Source organism: Thamnophis elegans, chromosome 10, assembly GCF_009769535.1.
Source record: "Thamnophis elegans isolate rThaEle1 chromosome 10, rThaEle1.pri, whole genome shotgun sequence".
Lineage (NCBI taxonomy): Eukaryota > Metazoa > Chordata > Lepidosauria > Squamata > Colubridae > Thamnophis > Thamnophis elegans.
In genome coordinates this window covers 2,249,629-2,268,500 of record NC_045550.1, presented here as the reverse complement: position 1 = coordinate 2,268,500, position 18,872 = coordinate 2,249,629, and the positions used below count along the sequence as shown (strand labels likewise).

General features: G+C 36.4%; 1 protein-coding gene across 1 annotated transcript in view; it reads right to left on the bottom strand.

Moving 5' to 3' along the window:
* Positions 1–11,392: 11,392 nt before the first annotated feature.
* The window catches only part of EBF3 (EBF transcription factor 3), a 199,040-nt gene continuing 191,560 nt past the window's right edge, over positions 11,393–18,872 (bottom strand). The window contains exons 12-16 of the mRNA XM_032225567.1: positions 17,502–17,567; positions 16,155–16,332; positions 12,601–12,786; positions 11,987–12,184; positions 11,393–11,436 (exon numbers count right to left, since the gene is read on the bottom strand). Coding sequence (XP_032081458.1) covers positions 11,393–11,436; positions 11,987–12,184; positions 12,601–12,786; positions 16,155–16,332; positions 17,502–17,567 — 672 coding nt within the window. The remainder of the gene's footprint in view (positions 11,437–11,986; positions 12,185–12,600; positions 12,787–16,154; positions 16,333–17,501; positions 17,568–18,872) is intronic.

The following is an 18,872-nucleotide window of genomic DNA, read 5'->3' as shown; positions in this document are numbered from 1 at the left end:
ATGGAATTGTTCATGAAGAAGTTGATTGTTTGCATGTTGATTCTTAGTATTTTAAATAAACTTTTTTAAACAAAGTTGTTTTTGTTTTTGTAGCATTTCAATGTTTTGCTGATTGTATTTTGAAGATACTGGTTCCATCAGCATATCTTATATACTAAGCATATCCCCTAGAAAGCTCATCTTCTGAACTTGGTGCTACAGTAGCTAAACAAAAAAATGAATTTACATTGGCGGAACTACAAGCCCAGACATAGCTGAAAAAAAAAAAGAGAGAGAGAGAAGGTACTATTAATTTACGTGCAATTTGTATCGGAACTTGCAAAGAAAGAATAAACAAGCAAGCAAAACAGCTAACGCCAACCACACCTAATTCTTCACAGCACCAATGTCTCAAAATCATTAGGAAGCATTCACTAAATCCATTTCCTAAAACACTTGGATTAGGAAGCAGATGCCTTTTTCTAGAGCTAAAAAAAAAATACTGTTCATGTATCTTTGGTAGGCAGATTAAGGTTTATGGAAAAAAAAATTGTGCCCAATTAGGTATCGAAGAACTCCATAAAAAAAAGAATATATAACGGGAATGCGTTTGGAATTCACAATAGGGATAGATGCAGAAATGTAGCAGTAGGTCGGTCTTTGTAACCGAGGTACTGCATGGAAAAGTGGATAAACAATGGATAGATCCTTTTATTTTGCAAGACAGTAGCTATCAAAGAGTTCGGGGGTGGGGGGGGGCATCTGTTTTTGGTATAGTAACTATCCAATAATCTTTCCTTTCTCCTCTTCTACATTTTATTTTTAAAATTGGATTTTATTCACAGAGCTTTTTTTTTTTTTTGGAAAGATTTGGCTTTGACATGAAAAGAACTCTGACCTGCGTGAAAGTGTGTGTGTGTGTGTGTGAGCATGTGCGTGTGCTTGCACAAAGTATCCTATCTCCCACATGTGTGATATCTCTCTTAGCATTTTGCTAATGGCAAACAGTGGCCCAGACTCCCTGGAGGAAGCCTATGTTGACAGCTAAGAAACAACATGGGCATTTTTGGTAGGCCAGCTCAGTCACCAATCAAGAACCAGACACTTCTCAAGTTCCATAAATGAAAAAGTGAATGAATGAACACACACACACACACACATTTTTTTTCCAAGCATTCAGATTTAAATGGACAGCTTTGGTTTTGACATTCTGTTAATTAGCACTTTCTTCTAATTGTATGCTGACTTTAATAAGTCCGTGACTTCCTGAGATCAAAGTCTACTATCTTACATCTGCTTTGGAATCCATCAAAGCACTATAACAAGACATAAGTTGAAATCTCCTATTTGTTAGCTCATGTTAATTTTTGAAATGTGTAGAAGGAAGTCCCAGTGCTCCTCTCTCTTGCACACAAAAAGCTCAGGGTCAAAATACCCACAGCATTGCATGATCTCTGGCCCCCAGGAACCGATACTACCTACTTTAAAGAAATAGTAGCCATTAATGCAATTACTGAAGCACTGTAGGAATACGCCAAAGCACTTAATAGGGGAGACAAGTTTGCTGATAGTCTCTAGTGTCTTATCCTAAGCATGGGACTACAGGTTTAAATCCAGCAAAGCTAGGGCTTTGAATACCTGTACTGAATGTCTCTAAATTTTAAATGCAATCAGGATGCACATCCTCCTTTATTCAGGATATTTATATAATTATATATTAGATGCAAAGAAAAGCTTGTTAAGCAAAAATATTTTAAAATTTGTCATTGTGTTCTAGTTAACTTCCTAGCAGTGTCGTAACTTGGATGGTTTTAACCTAATAGTACTTAAATGTTATCATGACACTTGTTTCTCATTAATTTTTGCACAAGAAATATTAATACATTTTTATTTAGTCATGTGAACTTCAATTTCCCAGTTCATTAATTTAAAAAAAAATATCAATTTATCTCAGATTTGCTGTTGTATTTTTTCCCCCTGAAAGCTTGTTGTATGTACACATTTCTTACGTAATACAATCTCTTTGCATGACTATCCATGTGCTTAAATAAGCAGCATAAGGAATCTGAGCTGTAAGAAGTGTCGTTCAATATAATTTCACAGCAGCTCTACCATTCAATTTGATATTTCTGAAGCTGCCAAAAATGCATTATTTTTCCCCTCTATGGATTTCCTTCCCTTCCCTACCTTCTTCCCTTCCCTGTCCTTTCTTCTTCTCCCCTCCCCTCTCCTCTCTTCTTGCAGGCAATTTTCTTGCTAGGGTTTTCTGGAAGGTATGGTGGTCTTTTTATAAGCTCTCAAAGATGAAAGGACAAGAGATGGTCAACTATAACACTCTGCATGTTGGGTGTAGAGGAAGGAGAACAGGTTCAAGTCCACCAACATGCAATGTAAATTTGATTGTTTGCCAATTTATGAAAACATGTAAACAGCTAGCAGGTTTCTGCTTATTTGTACCACATAGATTTGATTCTGAGATTAGTGGCAGAGTATATGTTAGGGTAGGATGGAAATATTATGGCCAATGGTACTATGGTTGCTCTTAGTTTGAATCATGTTGGGTAGATTGAGCTTGTGCTTTTTAGATGATCATGGCTTTTTAAAATCTTCAACATTTATTTAAGGAACAATTATGTGGCAAAGGCCTCCACATACAAGCTATAGTATGTATTTAGTACACTAGTACTAAATCCACTGTTACTTTGAAATTTTGCTTTGAATTGATAGATTAAAGCCAATTGAGTTGTAAGAAAATGTTGTAATTTGGAAAGGACGAGCAAGTTATATAGGCATAGTTAGACCAATGGATGAAATGGATGTGACTGTAACACAAAAGTACACACCTGTTTCAGGGCATAGCTGTGGACCTAATATTTGCATAATTGTATTAGGTGAAAGTTCTTTGACCTTAAAATTGCCAAGTTTCATACTTCAGCTCAGAGATCTTTGGGAATAGTAATTATCATGAATTCTTTTGTCATATGGAATGGCTAGAGTTATGGACACCCAATTTAATCAGTTTAAATCAGTACATGGCAGTCATGAAATTTGACGGGTGGGAAGCAAACGCCATGCATAAACCACACCTCTCTCTACAAGTCCATCATCATCCTATGGGAGATGTTTGTTTATTTTTCATCCAGTTTGCTACTTGCTTATAACATATTATTTATATACAAATAAAGCCCATGGCAGAAACTAGGTTTAGGGAAATGTACATTCCTTATACCCTTATGTTTTTAAGAGCAATACCTCTGGTATTCTGTATAACTAATGGGACTGGGCAAATTGTGTGCACTATTTGGAACATGTCTTTGTTTACATGGAGGGATTAGTCACAGGTTTACAGATGGAGCATAACAGCCAGATGCTCTCGCATTTCGACCCCTACGTGCCACTGTCTGGATGGCAGCCAGCTCTTGCCAGCTGTGAATTCCTCCAACGTGGCAGAGTTCCAATGTAGTTAGCTCCGCACAATGATGCCATCAGGACTGGAAGAAACAATACCAAATGGTAAAGGAATGGGAGGCATTGTTCACAATCTGTGGCCAGTAAGCATTCCCTTGTGTGTAAATGCAGTTCGGAGATGAGGGACAGAGCATGGTTTCGGTTACCTATAGTAAGCTCTCTTCCATTAATTGATGGCAATGAATACTGATAAAGCCATCAGCATTTAGTAACATGGGTTGTGTCAAAGTAGGGGCAATAATGGAAAAAGCAACCTTCAACCACATTTCACCCTCCTGTAATTTAGTGAAACAGTGATGGAGATATTGGCATTCAGTGTCCTGCATGGTCCATTATTAAACAAGCAAACCAACAAATCTAAACACCATGATTGCAATTGTGGATTTTAATCTTGAGGTGAATTCATAACAGAAGAAACTCTTTTCATCTTCTTATCAGGCATGGTTGGTTTTTTTTTTTTGGGGGGGAGCAGGGATATAAATATATCTTTCTTCAAACAATACAATTTTGTAAACAGGGCATGAACTCAAACCCAGCATTACCAATGCCATCTAGCACAGTGTTTCTCAACCTTGGCAACTTGAAGATGTCTGGACTTCAACTCCCAGAATTCCCCAGCCAGCGAATGCTGGCTGGGGAATTCTGGGAGTTGAAGTCCGGACATCTTCAAGTTGCCAAGGTTGAGAAACACTGACATGTGATCTTGTGGTTAACTCTAATATATAAATGCCTACCTACAGTTTGGTAATTAGAGTTTTGCATGGGGAAACCTTTTGAGAGGAGGCCAATATATTGTCTTTGAATAGCTACTTTCTTGTAACTGAACTCATCTATCTTGACCGTTATGAGAACAAAACGAAAAACACCTGGATTCCACATAAGGAATATCTATATGCATGTCTTGTGCATAGTTGGTAAACCAAATATAAGGAATTCCAAGTGGGATAAATGAGAAACGTACGTTCCTTCCTTAGTATGCTTCCAAATGATCTTCAGAACATTCATATTTATCTAAACAGCTACATATTCTTCCTCTCACACATACACACATATTGCATATATACACTTACAATTATATTCACCAACATATATTATTTTATTTTACTTATATATCAACTTTATAGAAGGCCCATTTCACTCACAAAACAACTCTGGGCAGTGACCGAATGATATATATATTGTATAAATATGTGTCTGCATTGCCCCAAATGTGCTTTTTCAACTGGACTGTCTGGTTTTTATTTGAAAACACTTCACTTCTCATCCTAGAAGCTTCTTCAGCTCTAAAGCTCTCTCTAACCAGAGCTGAAGAAACTTCTTGGATGAGAAGCGAAACATCTTCAAAGAAAAACTAGAAAAATCAGTTGCCTCTTGAAAAAGCACTTTGGGATAACCAAAGCTTGGATGACTGAGAATCTCCATAGACGTATGTCCGCATTATATTCTTGGTAGATCATGATTTAACTGGAAACTGGAACAATGATGGCACAAGGAACATTCATACAACATTGAATTCTGATAGGTACCAAGATTTTTTTATATTAATTTATAGTGCTGTTTATATTTTTTTCCTAATAAGTAACAGTAGATGTAGTCTTTCTATGAGCATACCACTGACTCTTACCACTCGCCTAATAAAGTCCATAATACCATTTCATTTATATTGTGAATTTACACATAAATGAACGTGAACAAATTGAGAAGAACAGATCTCTAATTAGCCACTTTTGGGTTATGTTCTAAATTTATATGTATTAAATGTGATCATGCCACTGATTTCCCAGGGATAACGTTAAAAAGGACATACAAGTTGAAATTATCAACAAATTTTGAAAGGTGATTTTTTTTTTTAAAAAAAGAAAGCTTATGGTTTAGATTTTTGATGAAATAATATTTTCAAAGAACGTGTAATGGGTGGAAACATTCTGGGTTCTTCAAAATATTCCTTGGCTACTATTTCTCTTTCTCCTTAGTACTGTTATTCTGAGTGCCATTTCTTGTTCTGAAAAGAGTTTAGGTTTGGATATTATGGATAAAAATATCATAGCACAACAAAAATAATTATATTTTTAAGTCTGTGCTAGATAAATAACCATGGTATACGTGTTTGTATTACACTGGAAGAGATGTGAGCTCATTTTGCTTTTAAAATATAGGGTTTTTTTTCTTTAATATTGCGCAATATTACAGAAAACCTGTACTCTGTAGTTCTCATATTATCTCAGATTACAAAGGAATGCCCAACTGTTCCAGTTCATAAATATCTATCTCAAAGGAGATTGACTGGCCAACACAATTACAGATAGTCCTTGGCTTACAACCATTCATTTAGTACCATTCAAAATTACAATGGCACTGAAAAAAGAATAAGATATGACCAGTCCTCATATTTACAACCATTACAGCATCCCTCCAGTCACAGGATCAAAGTTCAGGATGATGGTTGCAACATCCGAGAATTTCCATTTGTCATCTTCCTAGCTGGCTTCCAACGAGCAAAATCAGTGGGGGAAAGCTGGATTTTTCTTAACAACTCTGGCCAAAAATAATTGTAAAATTGTGCACAACTCATTTAATAATTGCCTTGCGTAGCAATATAAATTCTGGTCCCAATTGTGGTTGCAAGCCAAAGACTAGTTGTATGTTTAGGATTAGGATTTTGGTAAGTCCAATATCCTCTGTTACTATTCCTGATTTTGGTAGCTTCTATTTCTGTCTGTCAATACATGATTCAAGTTTGAGGTCAGGACAAAAGTTGAAGTTGTGGAGGAAATGGGCTATGGATACAATCAATACCTAAATCATAGAGTAATGAAAAAAAAATGAGGGTGTGGGATCTTTTTGTCCGCTTCTTGCTAAACTATTCAAGTAAACTCATTTCACAAGTAAATGAAATTAAGGTAACCATCCTCCAAATGATGTGGGTCAGGGTTCACATACATTCATCTCAAAGATGTTTCACGGGACATGGCTAAATTTTCTGAAATTTACTATATGGAGTTTAGCTCGCAAAAAATAATTTTTGGAAAAAGTATATATTAGAATGTGAATGTCAAATATTAATTTCTTTTTATTGTTTCCTTTGAATCTTTATTATTAATTGATAATATAAATATCATTTATACTACAAGTCAGTGTATGTACACCCTTGTATGCACAAGATTTATATTGAACTGTTGGTCGCTTGTTTAACTGGAATGAGTCACCAAAGCTGCTGCTGTTGTTGTTATTATAATTATTATCTGTGGTGGCGCAGTGGTTAGTATGCAATGTTGTAAGCTAACTCTGCTCACTGCTAGCAGTTTAATTCTCCCTGGGTCAAAGTTGAGTCAGCCTTCCATCCTTCTGAAGTCAGTAAAATGAGGACCCAGATTGTTGGAGGCAAGAAGCTACCTGTGTAAACTATTTAGAGAGGGCTGTAAAGCAGTATGAAGCAGTATATAAGTCTAAAGGCTATTGCTATTATTATTATATTATTACATTATTAAGCTGCCCAGAGTCATTGACTGAGATGGGAAGCCATAGAAATTGAGCAAACAAATAGACAAATGAAGGCTCTTCGTGTTTCTTCCTATTATTAATTTCCAATAAAATTTAGAGGGAAACCACCAAATATATATGTGTGGGTTGGTAAAACAAAATTTCATTCAGCTCCCCAAGATTTGTTGATTCTGTTTCTATCACCTAGCCAAGCAAATTGTGCACTTGTTTTACTGCAATATAAAGGCATTTTTTTTTAAAAAAATAATAATAATAATCTCTGAACCAAATCTCAAGAGAGTTATTAAGGATGGAAATATCAAACAACCTAAAACTGAATCAGAACAAAAGCTATACATTTATTGCTTAATCACATTAGAAAAAAAATAACATCATCTTCTTTCTATCAGACCTTTCAAATAATAGCAACATTTCTTTGCTAAATATATACTTTGCTTTTCTTCTGGGAAGTGAAAAAGATGTACACTTCCTCCTGTTATGAGCTTTTCTCATAACTGTCGATGGAGTAGTTCAATAGACAGAGGGGATACTTTAGGAGGGAGGGTTGGCTATTATAATTCCTTGAAAAAATTGCTGGATATGGCCTTGGCAATTATAGACCAAATTGTTTGTTGAGTATTGTAAGCCAACTCTAAGCTGGCACTTAACAATGAAAAACTTTGGATTGGACAAAAAAAAAGGAGTTTAGGCAAGGACATACCCCTATATATTTTAATACCTAATCGATAAGTGTTGCAATCTTGACTTTATGCTTTTATCTACCAACAGATTAAAACTATACCTATGTAAGAATTAGATGCAATGTGAATTGGGTTCCTCTCTGATGCAATTCCTATTGCAAGTACTTAGTGTAAGACAAAACTGTGTTTTGGTTTCTTTAACCTCTATATCAACATCTTATCCAAAAACTTAAATACAGTGCAGCAACATTCACCTAGATTATCTGATTTAAACATTCCGGTATTATTGTACATTGATTATGCCGTTCCGCTCTCAACAACTTTATTCGGTACTAAAGGCATTAGCCCGTAATTGTAGCGAGGATAATTTATTCATGAAGTACCCAAAGATCAAAATAATGGCCAAAACACCGAAGCTGCACCATTGACTTGTCCGTTTTCAATAGACAGAGCAAGTTAAATTCTTCAGTTAGGTGAAGGGGTGGCATACCATTCTTCAGGAGGAATAAAGTCACAAACAGCACCAGCAGAACAAAGAATTACAACAGCCATTTTAATTTTTCTGAAATTCACCACATTTTTTTTAATATATTTTTCCCCATGTTTGATGGCTTATGTGGTTCGGTCTTGGCTGCCATCAAAATTGTTCCAGTTGAAATCACTGGCTCAGTTTGTTTATAGTCTGCTGTGACACATACTCTAATTACATAATGCTCATATTAATACAAACCAGGTTTCTCAGGGCAATTGTGCAGCTTCTGAGGTGTGTGTACCAGGTGCAGTTTTATGATTAGAGGTTGCAACCAGAATTTGGTTTGCAGTTACTAATTATTGGTGCGTATATGAACACCTTATCCAAAATATGGCAAAATTGTGTGTAACAGCTTGCCACACAAGAGAGGAAATAACAGTAACAGGAGCTGCCGTAATTTAACGTAAGTGAAGTTTGTTAGAATTTTTAATAGGTATATATTAATTAGCCATAAGGGTTATTATTCTCTTTAATCAACCGTAATAGGGTTGGCCTTTGTCTGTAGTAAAATCTTTGACTTGACCCATGGGTTAGAATGGATCAAGATAGGAGACTGGCACGAAATCATAAAGTGAACCTCCGTAGCCGAATGTAAATAAAATGTATATATCTTGTTCAATATGCAGTGGGGTATATAGATAGGAAATGAATCCGTGTGATAAGATGTTCAAAATGTAACACAACAAACTAAAATAAAAAGGAGGGTGTGGTATACAAATGGGGATTATATAATTTCAAGATTGCACTGGAAAAAAAAGTATCCATTCCATTCATTATAGTTATTTCTAAGCCAATATATCCCAGATCAGGGGGAGGAAAGCAGGTCAGATCTTCTATTTTACATGATATAGCGCATTGACGTGTGGGCGATTTTTTCATGAGAGCCAGCTTCTAAGTGAATGCTTCCCCCATGTTTGAATCAACTTTTTAATCATCAAAATCCTTGGCCTGATTAGCTGAGTAAAGATCGTTTGTTTTCTTGATATTGCAAATGATGCTTTCTCAATCAGGAGGAAGCATCGTTGAGATCTATTTCCTTCCAGGTTTCTATGTCTTCAATGCCACTTGGAAACCATTTAGACCTGTTCCTCCTCCTGGCTACGTTTATAAAAAAAATATACCGTCTAAAAATTCTTGTTCAAGACACACTTCTTCACAACTTATTCTGCAATGTGGAAATTGAATCATATGGATATCTCCTTGCATATAAAGCAGCATCCATTGATTCAGGCTTTCAGGCCGGATATGAGGAAAAACAAAGCCCATTCATACAAATATATATATAGAGAGATATATTTATTGGGAAGAGGCTGGCATATTTAGCAATTCATATTCATAATTACCTCTCCCATTTCCTGAGATCAGTAGTAGATGCTGGAAGAGGAAGATGCGGGCTACAAAGGATTCCTAAACTGGTTTGGGGATTTAAAATTACAGCCAGGAGGGAGGGAGGAAGGGCTGAGACACTGGTAAATTTCCAGAGACTCCTGCATAGAAGAATGGGAGAAAGGAGGGGTTTAGGGTTTCTGACGCATTATGAAAGGAAGATGAGAGGAAGTGCCTTGATATATTTCTACTAATTGACAGAAAAAGAGCTCTAATAGAGGTAGAAGAAAGGAATAAATAAAGCTGGAGACCCCTGATTTACCTACTGCCATTTAAGATTACACGAAACCTTTGACTGTAAATCAGAAAATCTAGGCTACATATAACCAATTATCTGCTTCAAGATTTGCCTGTAGTGAACTTCTCCATGCCAATCTACAGTTGAGGCACGTGGTTACTACAGGTTTCCAATTAGAAGCAATCCTCGGGTAACAATTACTTGAATAATTCTCAAAAATATATTTATTTAAATCAAAATGCCTAAATTTAATTTAACTATAGGAAAAGCTGTTTGCTATTTTTGTATTTTTGATTAATAATGTTTTCAGTTCATGCAAAAATACTAAGCTGTGGCTGGTTTAGTTTCTTCGGTGTAATAAAGGCCAAATAAATAACTTATCAAATGCTATATTTCATATAACAGATAAAATTCAGAGGATGATTAAATTATTCAACTAACAAACAGAATTTGCTAGACTTGTAAAAAAAAAGGATTCTGGTGTGTTTTTTTTTAAAAAAGCAACTATTCCCAGGGACAAGAAATTAAAATGAAATTATTTATATCACATTTGCTAATGCATAAATAAAAATTTGAGAAGATGTATGTTGAGAAAGATGTGCTCTAAATAACTGAACGCCTTGAAGCATGACATTGGCTAACTAATATCTTTCAAGCAGAGATTGGTTTGGTTACATATTTTATTCCTTACATTTGATTTCCCTGGCTTAGTTATTGCTTGTTGGGATATTTCATCTAATGACAGGTATATTCTCCAAATTTCAGGCACCTTGGGCAAATCCAGAGCTGAACATTATGGAGCCTGGAGCAGAATAAGGCCAAGTTCATCTTCAATAGGTCTGAATTTTCACAACCTTCTGTCTCACTCAATTTCTGGAGATGAAGACAGCAAAACTAATTTTTTTAGTAAAATAGCCTGGGTGATGGAGAAGAAGAATGATGAAGACTCTATTGGATTTCATTGTCTGGAAGTGATTTTTTTTAAAGTCACAATGCTCTTAGTGATCAGGTAATCCCAGAGGAACAAAATAACTTTATTATTTTTTTGCCTAGGAATTAGACATCACGTTTAAGGAAAGATCTGTAGCTTGGGTCCCAAGCAACAAACAATTTCTGATCTCTACTCTTGAACCAAATACAGTGGCATATTAATCACTAATTTTTATTAGTGGATATTTTTAAAAAGTGGTGACTTTTTAAAAAGTCAAAAATAGCCTATTTAATGGCAAAAGTTTGACATTTTTTTTATAACACATATACAAGATGTGCCTGAAAATTGTATTTGGATTACATACTGCATACTACAAAGTTGACATGATAAAATGTCTAAAATGTGAATACTTCTGCTAACTAAGAGGGAGTGGCTGCTGCAATATTGTAGTACTCTCTAGCAATTTTGTATTGTCTTAAATGCTTAGATTGTGTTTTGATGTACATCACAGATAAGTTTCAGATCAATTCAACTCAGGCAGATGTTAAGCTTCCATTTGAAAAAGGTATAAAGATTTCTAAATAAAAATCTTATATCCTAAGTGGCTTTCCTTCCCTCTGTAAATGTTTACTCCTTAATGTCCTCAAGCTTTTTAATAGTTATTTATTCTGGTATTTCTATTCACAGTTGAACTGGAATAAGATCCAGTGCAAGCAGAAACCTAGATTTGTAAGGGAAGCCCTGAGCAAATTTCAAATATTTCTTGACAGGGTTGGGATTAGTCCTACTACCTTGGAAATGCTGCCAAATAAAATATCACTATGCAAAATAAAAATAAAAATTGGATGCATATAAAATATATAACAAACTTAAAGGAACAAACCTGGTTTATGAGAAACATTCTGTATTTGCACTTTAGTTTAAAAATCAATGCATAGAACCTTAAGGAGAAATGGTGGGCAAACACCTTATTCCTTCTTCTAATGTAAGGATTCAAATAATCAGCTTAAATTAAAATGGTTTTGCTGCTGCGTTTAAGATCAAGCTTTTTGTTCCTGCAGTAAAAGCCATTAAAAATACCCTATGCATTTTGTTTCTAAAGTTTTTTGGGTTTTGTCTTTTGATATTTGCTCGTGATAATAATCTGGTGGGTTTTTTTTTTTTTTCCCTTTTCCAAAACTTGAAAAATGTCATCTTCTGAATGGGGAAAAAAAAAACATCAAAACCCTGAAACCGGGAAGGAAGCGTAATAGAGAGAGAATCCAGCTCACCTTGAAGCCCGTTTCCATTGGCGCTGGTGCAAGATGGCGGAGGAGAAGCTTGGGGCCTGACCACCGGAGCAAAGGCGCTCTTTTGTTTCACTGCAGAGATGACATTGGCAGGTGAGAATGAGAAAATGCCGTGTGTACTGCTACAGTTTGAAGGAAGGGTGACCGAAGAGGCTGCCATGGTAGGGCTGGACGGCACTACTGTAACAAAGCAAAAATAATCAGGACTCATATTGAGGATGTTTACGGCAAACAGGAAGGGGAGGGGGAAAAAAAAGAAGTACCGTAGGGCCTCGCCTCTTTACGGGGAAGGGTAAGAACATATATAAAAATAAAATGCTTTTGGCTTGCCACCCTCTGGATAACAGGCAAACTCTCTTGCCTTGGACCTTGATTGTAAATTGAGCAGTCCAATCTGGTACTTACTTTTTCCTCTTTTAGCATTAATTTTTTTTTAAAGTACCAATATATTGTCCTTGATCTTTTTCCTTTTTAACTGTCCAGCCTCCAGAGTCACCCCTCCTTTTATCCAGTAGCTTACGTCGAAGGAAGTAACAAAGTAAGTTCTTAACAAAACAGGAATGGTGTAAGGATGTGCCTTAGGAATAAAGACTTACTGCCGTAAGGGGAGTTCGCGGTCGAGCCGTTAAGGAATCCAGGGGAACCAGGTACACCAAGGTTGGGCATGCTGGCATTGCCGTATCCATTCATACTATTGCTGACTGTGTTGTAATTGGACTGTTGAGGAGTACTGCTTGGGACGTATCCTCGCGGGGAAACACTGCTTGTGTTGCGACTGTAACCTACTGAATTGGGAGGAAAAAACCCATCCCAAGAAAAGGATGATTATTATTATGGGGCATGGAGAGTTTCCTACAACATCATAGATTGCACGATTAAATGCCCATGGAAATTCTCAACTATCCACTGTCACTGCTGTTGCAAAGTGGTCTAGGATAACTCTCTGTGATCAACTCACTGCAGCCAACTCGCCGTAGCAAACTTGCCATGGCCAACTTACTTACTTACTTACTTACTTACTTACTTACTTACTTACTTACTTACTTATTTATTTATTTATTTATTTATTTATTTATTTATTTATTTATTTATTTATTTATGGGATTTATATGCCGCCCAATCCTAAAGGACTCTGGGTGGCTTACAGAAAGAAGGGGAAAGAAATAATAAAAAAAGAAAAGAGACAGATTTAAAATCACAACACATGCACTCGCTCTAATTGGGGCTGGACCTCAACAAGGAGGTCAACAGCCCCAGGCCTGCCAGAATAGCCAGGTCTTGACAGCTTTTCTGAAGGCCATGAGAGGGGGTATGGTCCAGATCTCTGGGGGTAGCTCATTCCAAAGGATCGGAGCAGCCACAGAGAAGGCTCTCCTCCGGGGAGCCGCCAGCTGACATTGTCTGGCTGACGGCATCTGAAGGAGGCCCACCCTGTGGGATCTCACCACCCGGTGGGAGGTATCTGGCATTAGGCGGTCTCGCAACTCACTGCAGGCCAATCCGCCATGGCCAACTCGCCACAGGACAGGACACTAATATCAAAGAAATGGCGGAATAGAATTATTAAAGATAGGATGCCAAAGGAGGGATAATATGAAATGTGAATGACAAAAATTTAAATATTTTAAGAATTATTTTAAATAAATAAATTGAATCATTGAATTGTTCCGCAGCAAGTTGTCCTGCAGTGAATTCACCATAACGACTTATCCCATGGCAAGTTCAGCACAGCAGGTTGGCCACAGCGAGTTGGCTATGGCGAATTGGTGAATTGCAAGTTGTCCCATTCCAGTCCCAAAAGGTGCTTTTCCAAAAGGCAACTGGACTTGGTTTTTTCTTGAAAATGTTTCACTTCTGAACCTGAACTGAAGAAGTTTCTTGGATGAGAAGCAAAACAGTTTCAAGGAGAAAAAAAAAAAACCAAGAAAGTCTAGATGCCTTTTGGAAAAGCACCTTTGGGACAGAGACTGCAGACTTTTGACTGATCGCACCATGTTGGCTAATGTCATTTGCCCTTTCATTCTCTTTGCATGGAAAGGTCATTTTTTGCACATCTTCTCTACTTAAACCATCTGTGATCAGCCTGAGTTGTTCCTGCTTCTAACAAACACATTTTTTTCCCAATGTGGTCGTGTCATTTTCATTCACATTTGTCTTTATCAATAATTCTCATAATTTAAATGGCTGGGTTGCAAAATCTAAGCTTTCCCTTTTAAAGTTTTCAGATCACACATTTTGCAAAAGCAGTTGTAAAGTCATGTAGCTTTCTGCAGAGGTATGAAAAAATTGTTTCAAAGAAAATCTTCCTTCTTAAGATTGATAATTTCCTAGTACAAATAAGAAAGAATGTGTTCTGTTTATCATGCTTTAATAAATATTGAACAAATATAACAAACAACTATGCTTCGTGTGTAAGGGACACATTTTCGACAGCAACGTGAGCCAAGAAAGCTTTGTTAAATTGTAAAATAATACATTTGAAAATCCCATGAAAAAGATGTTGTGTTGTGTATCACAGGAATTATATGCAATCCAATCCATGTCTATGTGAAAGTAAATCAGACAGATTTATTCCATATTCTATTCTTAGCTTTGCAATTATCAGCCACAATTAATTGAGTCAGTGTATTTGGCTACAAATAGCTGTTTTAGTACATAGTCAATGGCTTTGTCCATACTGAGCATCAACCTAGAATTTAGTGTTACAAGTATCTTCCCCAAATTTGTGTAATTTCTTCCAGGCTGGGCCCAAGTAAGAAGCTTCTGCTTCTGTTTCAGATTAATCACAGTATCAAATGGCCACGTTATATACTTTCTTGTTTATATGTGTCAAAAATTAAGATAAAATAGTTGCTTTAGATTTAGAAAACAAAGAAAGCTCTTATCATTGAAATATGGAAATAAAACCATTCAAAGTCCTTCACTCAAACACTTTTGATATGCTCAAGGGAGTCTAGCTTATTTTGACACTATTAACCCATAGTTGAAACAGCATTTGGAAGCCAGATGGAAATTTATCTATTGCCATAAGTCTAATATATTTGGCTATTAGCAAAATAAATTTACTGAAGCATGCTTTAGTCAAATATGTCAAGTTTAGTAAAAAATGGGTATCACAATTCCTGTTAACTGTAACACACACATTTATTCTACTCAACAGATAGGCAACTATACAGGTAGTTCTCGACTTACAACAGTTCATTTAATGACAGTTCAAAGTTACAACAACACTGAAAAAAGTGGCTTATGACTGTTTTTCAATGTTATGAAATCACTATGTTATCAAAATTCAGGTGCTGGGCAATAAGTTCATATTTATGACCGTTGCTGTGTCCCAAGGTCATGTGATCACCTTTTGTGATATTCTGACAAGCCAGAACAACTAGGCTACTAACTTATTAACTGCAGTGATTCGCTTAACAACTGAGCCAAGAAATGGGGTAAGATTCACTGAATAAATGTCTCACTTAACAATAGAAAATTTGGGATCAATTGTGTTTGTAAGTCATGGGCTACCTGTAATTGTAAATCATTGCTGATGATCATTGCCGATGATCTCTTTATAAAAAAAATATTTGGTCAAAACTTTATAAAGGAAAAAGTGTGGTTTGACTGAAAGAGAGTGGTAGCAAAAAGTAAATTGTAGGTGTGAGGAAGAACATCGGAAGATATGCACTAGTGGTCTTTACAAAGTTAAAAATACTGGTTTTCAAATTTCATATTTTACAATGCTTAGTTGTGATAGCAATAGCAATAGCAATAGCAGTTAGACTTATATACCGCTTCATAGGGCTTTCAGCCCTCTCTAAGCGGTTTACAGAGTCAGCATATTGCCCCCAACAACAATCCGGGTCCTCATTTTACCCACCTCGGAAGGATGGAAGGCTGAGTCAACCCTGAGCCGGTGAGATTTGAACAGCCGAACTGCAGAACTGCAGTCAGCTGAAGTAGCCTGCAGTGCTGCATTTAACCACTGCGCCACCTCGGCTCTATCAAATTCAAGTTATTAATTCTTTACAATTAACATAACATGACGAAACAAAATAAAATTGAAAGAATTCCAATAATCAGGGAGCTAATTGCATAATGGTTATGTACAAGGGTAAGATATGAAATAACTTTGCCGCATAGTTCATAATTCTTCACGTACCTTGGTCGTTAGCCTGTGATGTTTCTGAAACATTAACTGCTAGCTGGCTGCTAAATGAATTTACTCCCATCATACCAGTATGAGCTGGAGTGTTGGCAAGTGTAGGAATCTGATTGTGGTTGCGTGGCACACTATATAATGCTTCTGCAATATCAGCTGCTCGCTTCAGGATTATTTCCTATGAAACAGTAAATGCATAATTTTTCTAACATATAATATCATTTAATTACCCTATATTTCATTTAGGAAATCCCTAATAAGTGATGCCTATTGACCAATGGTTTATATCAGGCAGGATTACTGTGTTCTTGGCAAGATTAGATTCCTGTTAATTTACAAGAATTGTATATTGTACAGTAAAAAATTGTGTAATTTTCCAATAGTGAACCCAGGGCAGAAATAGTGTAAAAATCTTGCTAGCACTCTTACTACTACTTCTTTAAAAAAAAAAATAAAACACTTATTTTTGTACTACGTAGCAAATTATTGTTTTGATATTTTGTAATAAACAACTTGTGTTTTTATTTGGTACAGAAGTTTTTTTTAAAAGCTGTGATCTGCTTGATGGTACCAATGTCCTCTTTGGCCATGACTGTGTTGGCAAGGAAGACAATCAGCATCTACCTGTTTGTTGCGGGGCATGCCATATAGCAAAAGCACTTAAACTTATATACTGCTTCATAGTGCTTCACAGTCCTTTCTTAGCATTTACAGAATCAGCATATTGCCGCCAACAAACTGGGTCCTCATTTCCCAACTTCAGCAGCATGGAAGGCTGAGTCAACCTTGAGACAGTGAGAATCGAACTGCTGGCAGTCGGCAGAATTAGCTTGCAATACTGCTTTCTAACCACTGCGCCACCACAGCTCTGCATACAGCTTCATATCCTTGGAGTGCCATGCCTTTCCATCACTACCACACCTCCTTTTTTCTTTTTGTGTGTGTAATTGATCACCTTGGGATAGAAAAACTGGTTTTGAGAGTAAAAGACCCAAGGAATTTAAATTTTGCTTCAGAGCACTTGTTTCATATCAAACTGCCAACAGAATTTTGCTGTGCACCACAATAATGTACTGGTACTTTGTTAGACATTCAAGTCTAAAATACTTGCAATTGTAGGGCCGGGTTCCAAGACCAGGATTTGCTTTAACTATAGTTGGAAAAAACCACAACAGGCAATTCAGATCCTAAACCATAAACCATGACTTCTAAACCGTAATGAGTACGTCGATGCAACAACATTCAACCAAAATCAAATAAATCACAATATGATTTATTACAGCATCTTTAATCCAGTCAGTGCAGATATGAATAAATGGGTAAGTGGTTAGGACAATGGGGACATACCTGATTGTTGTGGGGCATGCCATACAGAGCTTCAACAAGGTCAGCTGCTCTTTTAAGTAATACTTCCTAAAGGAAAAAAAGAGAATGGTGCATTGTGAAAATGGATACAGCAAGGACTTAGCATCCATTGTTTTGAATCCCTGCTAACCTAGATAAAGCATATTAACTTGAGTGTGTTATTGTATGAAAGAGAGAGAGAAGTTTTACAAAGAACAGCTAAGGCATTTTGCTTTGGGAGAGAAAAAAAAAGCATTTGGGTTCAAGTCAAAGTTAGATAGGAACCTAAAAATAAGAATGCATTTTATATCCAGCTGTTCAATTATGACTGACTAGAAAAGGTGTTTGCTGCTGTAGCATGTAGCTCTGGTGCTGAATTAGTGAAATCAGTGCTTGAGGTTTAATGATGTAGTCTTATGGGTATTAAACAAACAAACACATGGTAGAGATATGAAAGGCACAGGCATCACATTTGGCTGTTAATTCCTAGCACTTTAGTGGTGAAGAACAATAAGCAATTTTCCATATCTTAATTAAACTGGCAGAGTCCTTAAAGACAACATCTCACCCCTAATTCATGCCCCAAATTTGCAAGTGAGTTCAATGCTTATTCCTCTTTATTTTGAACAATAAAGTGAATTAACTTGGGTTAATCTAGTTCTTTCATAATGACATTAAGAAATTTTTCAATTAACCTCTTTGACTGCATGTTGTAAAGGACTTCATAAATGACTTCACATTCAGAGAGTGTTGAGTACTTGTGCCTGGGGGCATGGATGCACTGAATTTTGTCTTATCCCTGTCTGCATGCCTACCTCCAGTTTTACGATTGGAGAGGATTAATCCATACTTTAGTTAATTTTAAATACAAACGGACTTAAATCTGAATATTTATCCTTCAGCTGCAATAAGTTTAGTTTAGGGGTTTGTGTGATATGGGCAGGTTGTGGGAAATAAGGATGATGGGTTTTAAGATGCTAGAATGCTAACTGTGTTTTCAATGCTTGTTAAGATTTGATCTCTCTTTTCTTGAAAATATTCCTGACATTATTTGAAAATGATACCTCTGAGTATTCAAGAAACCCTACCTTAAAATTGCATGCATAGGAACTGAGAGTTTTGGAGTTTGTATTTATTAGGCCAAAGACACATCATTCCAATGGAGGAATTGATATGGAAACACGTGACAATCATTTCAGATGGAGACATATGGGCATATATGGGAATTTCACTACTTGTAGCAATAGCACATGGCTGTAATTAGCCACAGATTTCCCTTTTGCAATGGAACGAGGCACAGAATGAGCAACTCACATGTGACTAATGTGACCCAAGCCCAGTTAACTGAAAGCGTATGTAGCAAGCATGCCCCGT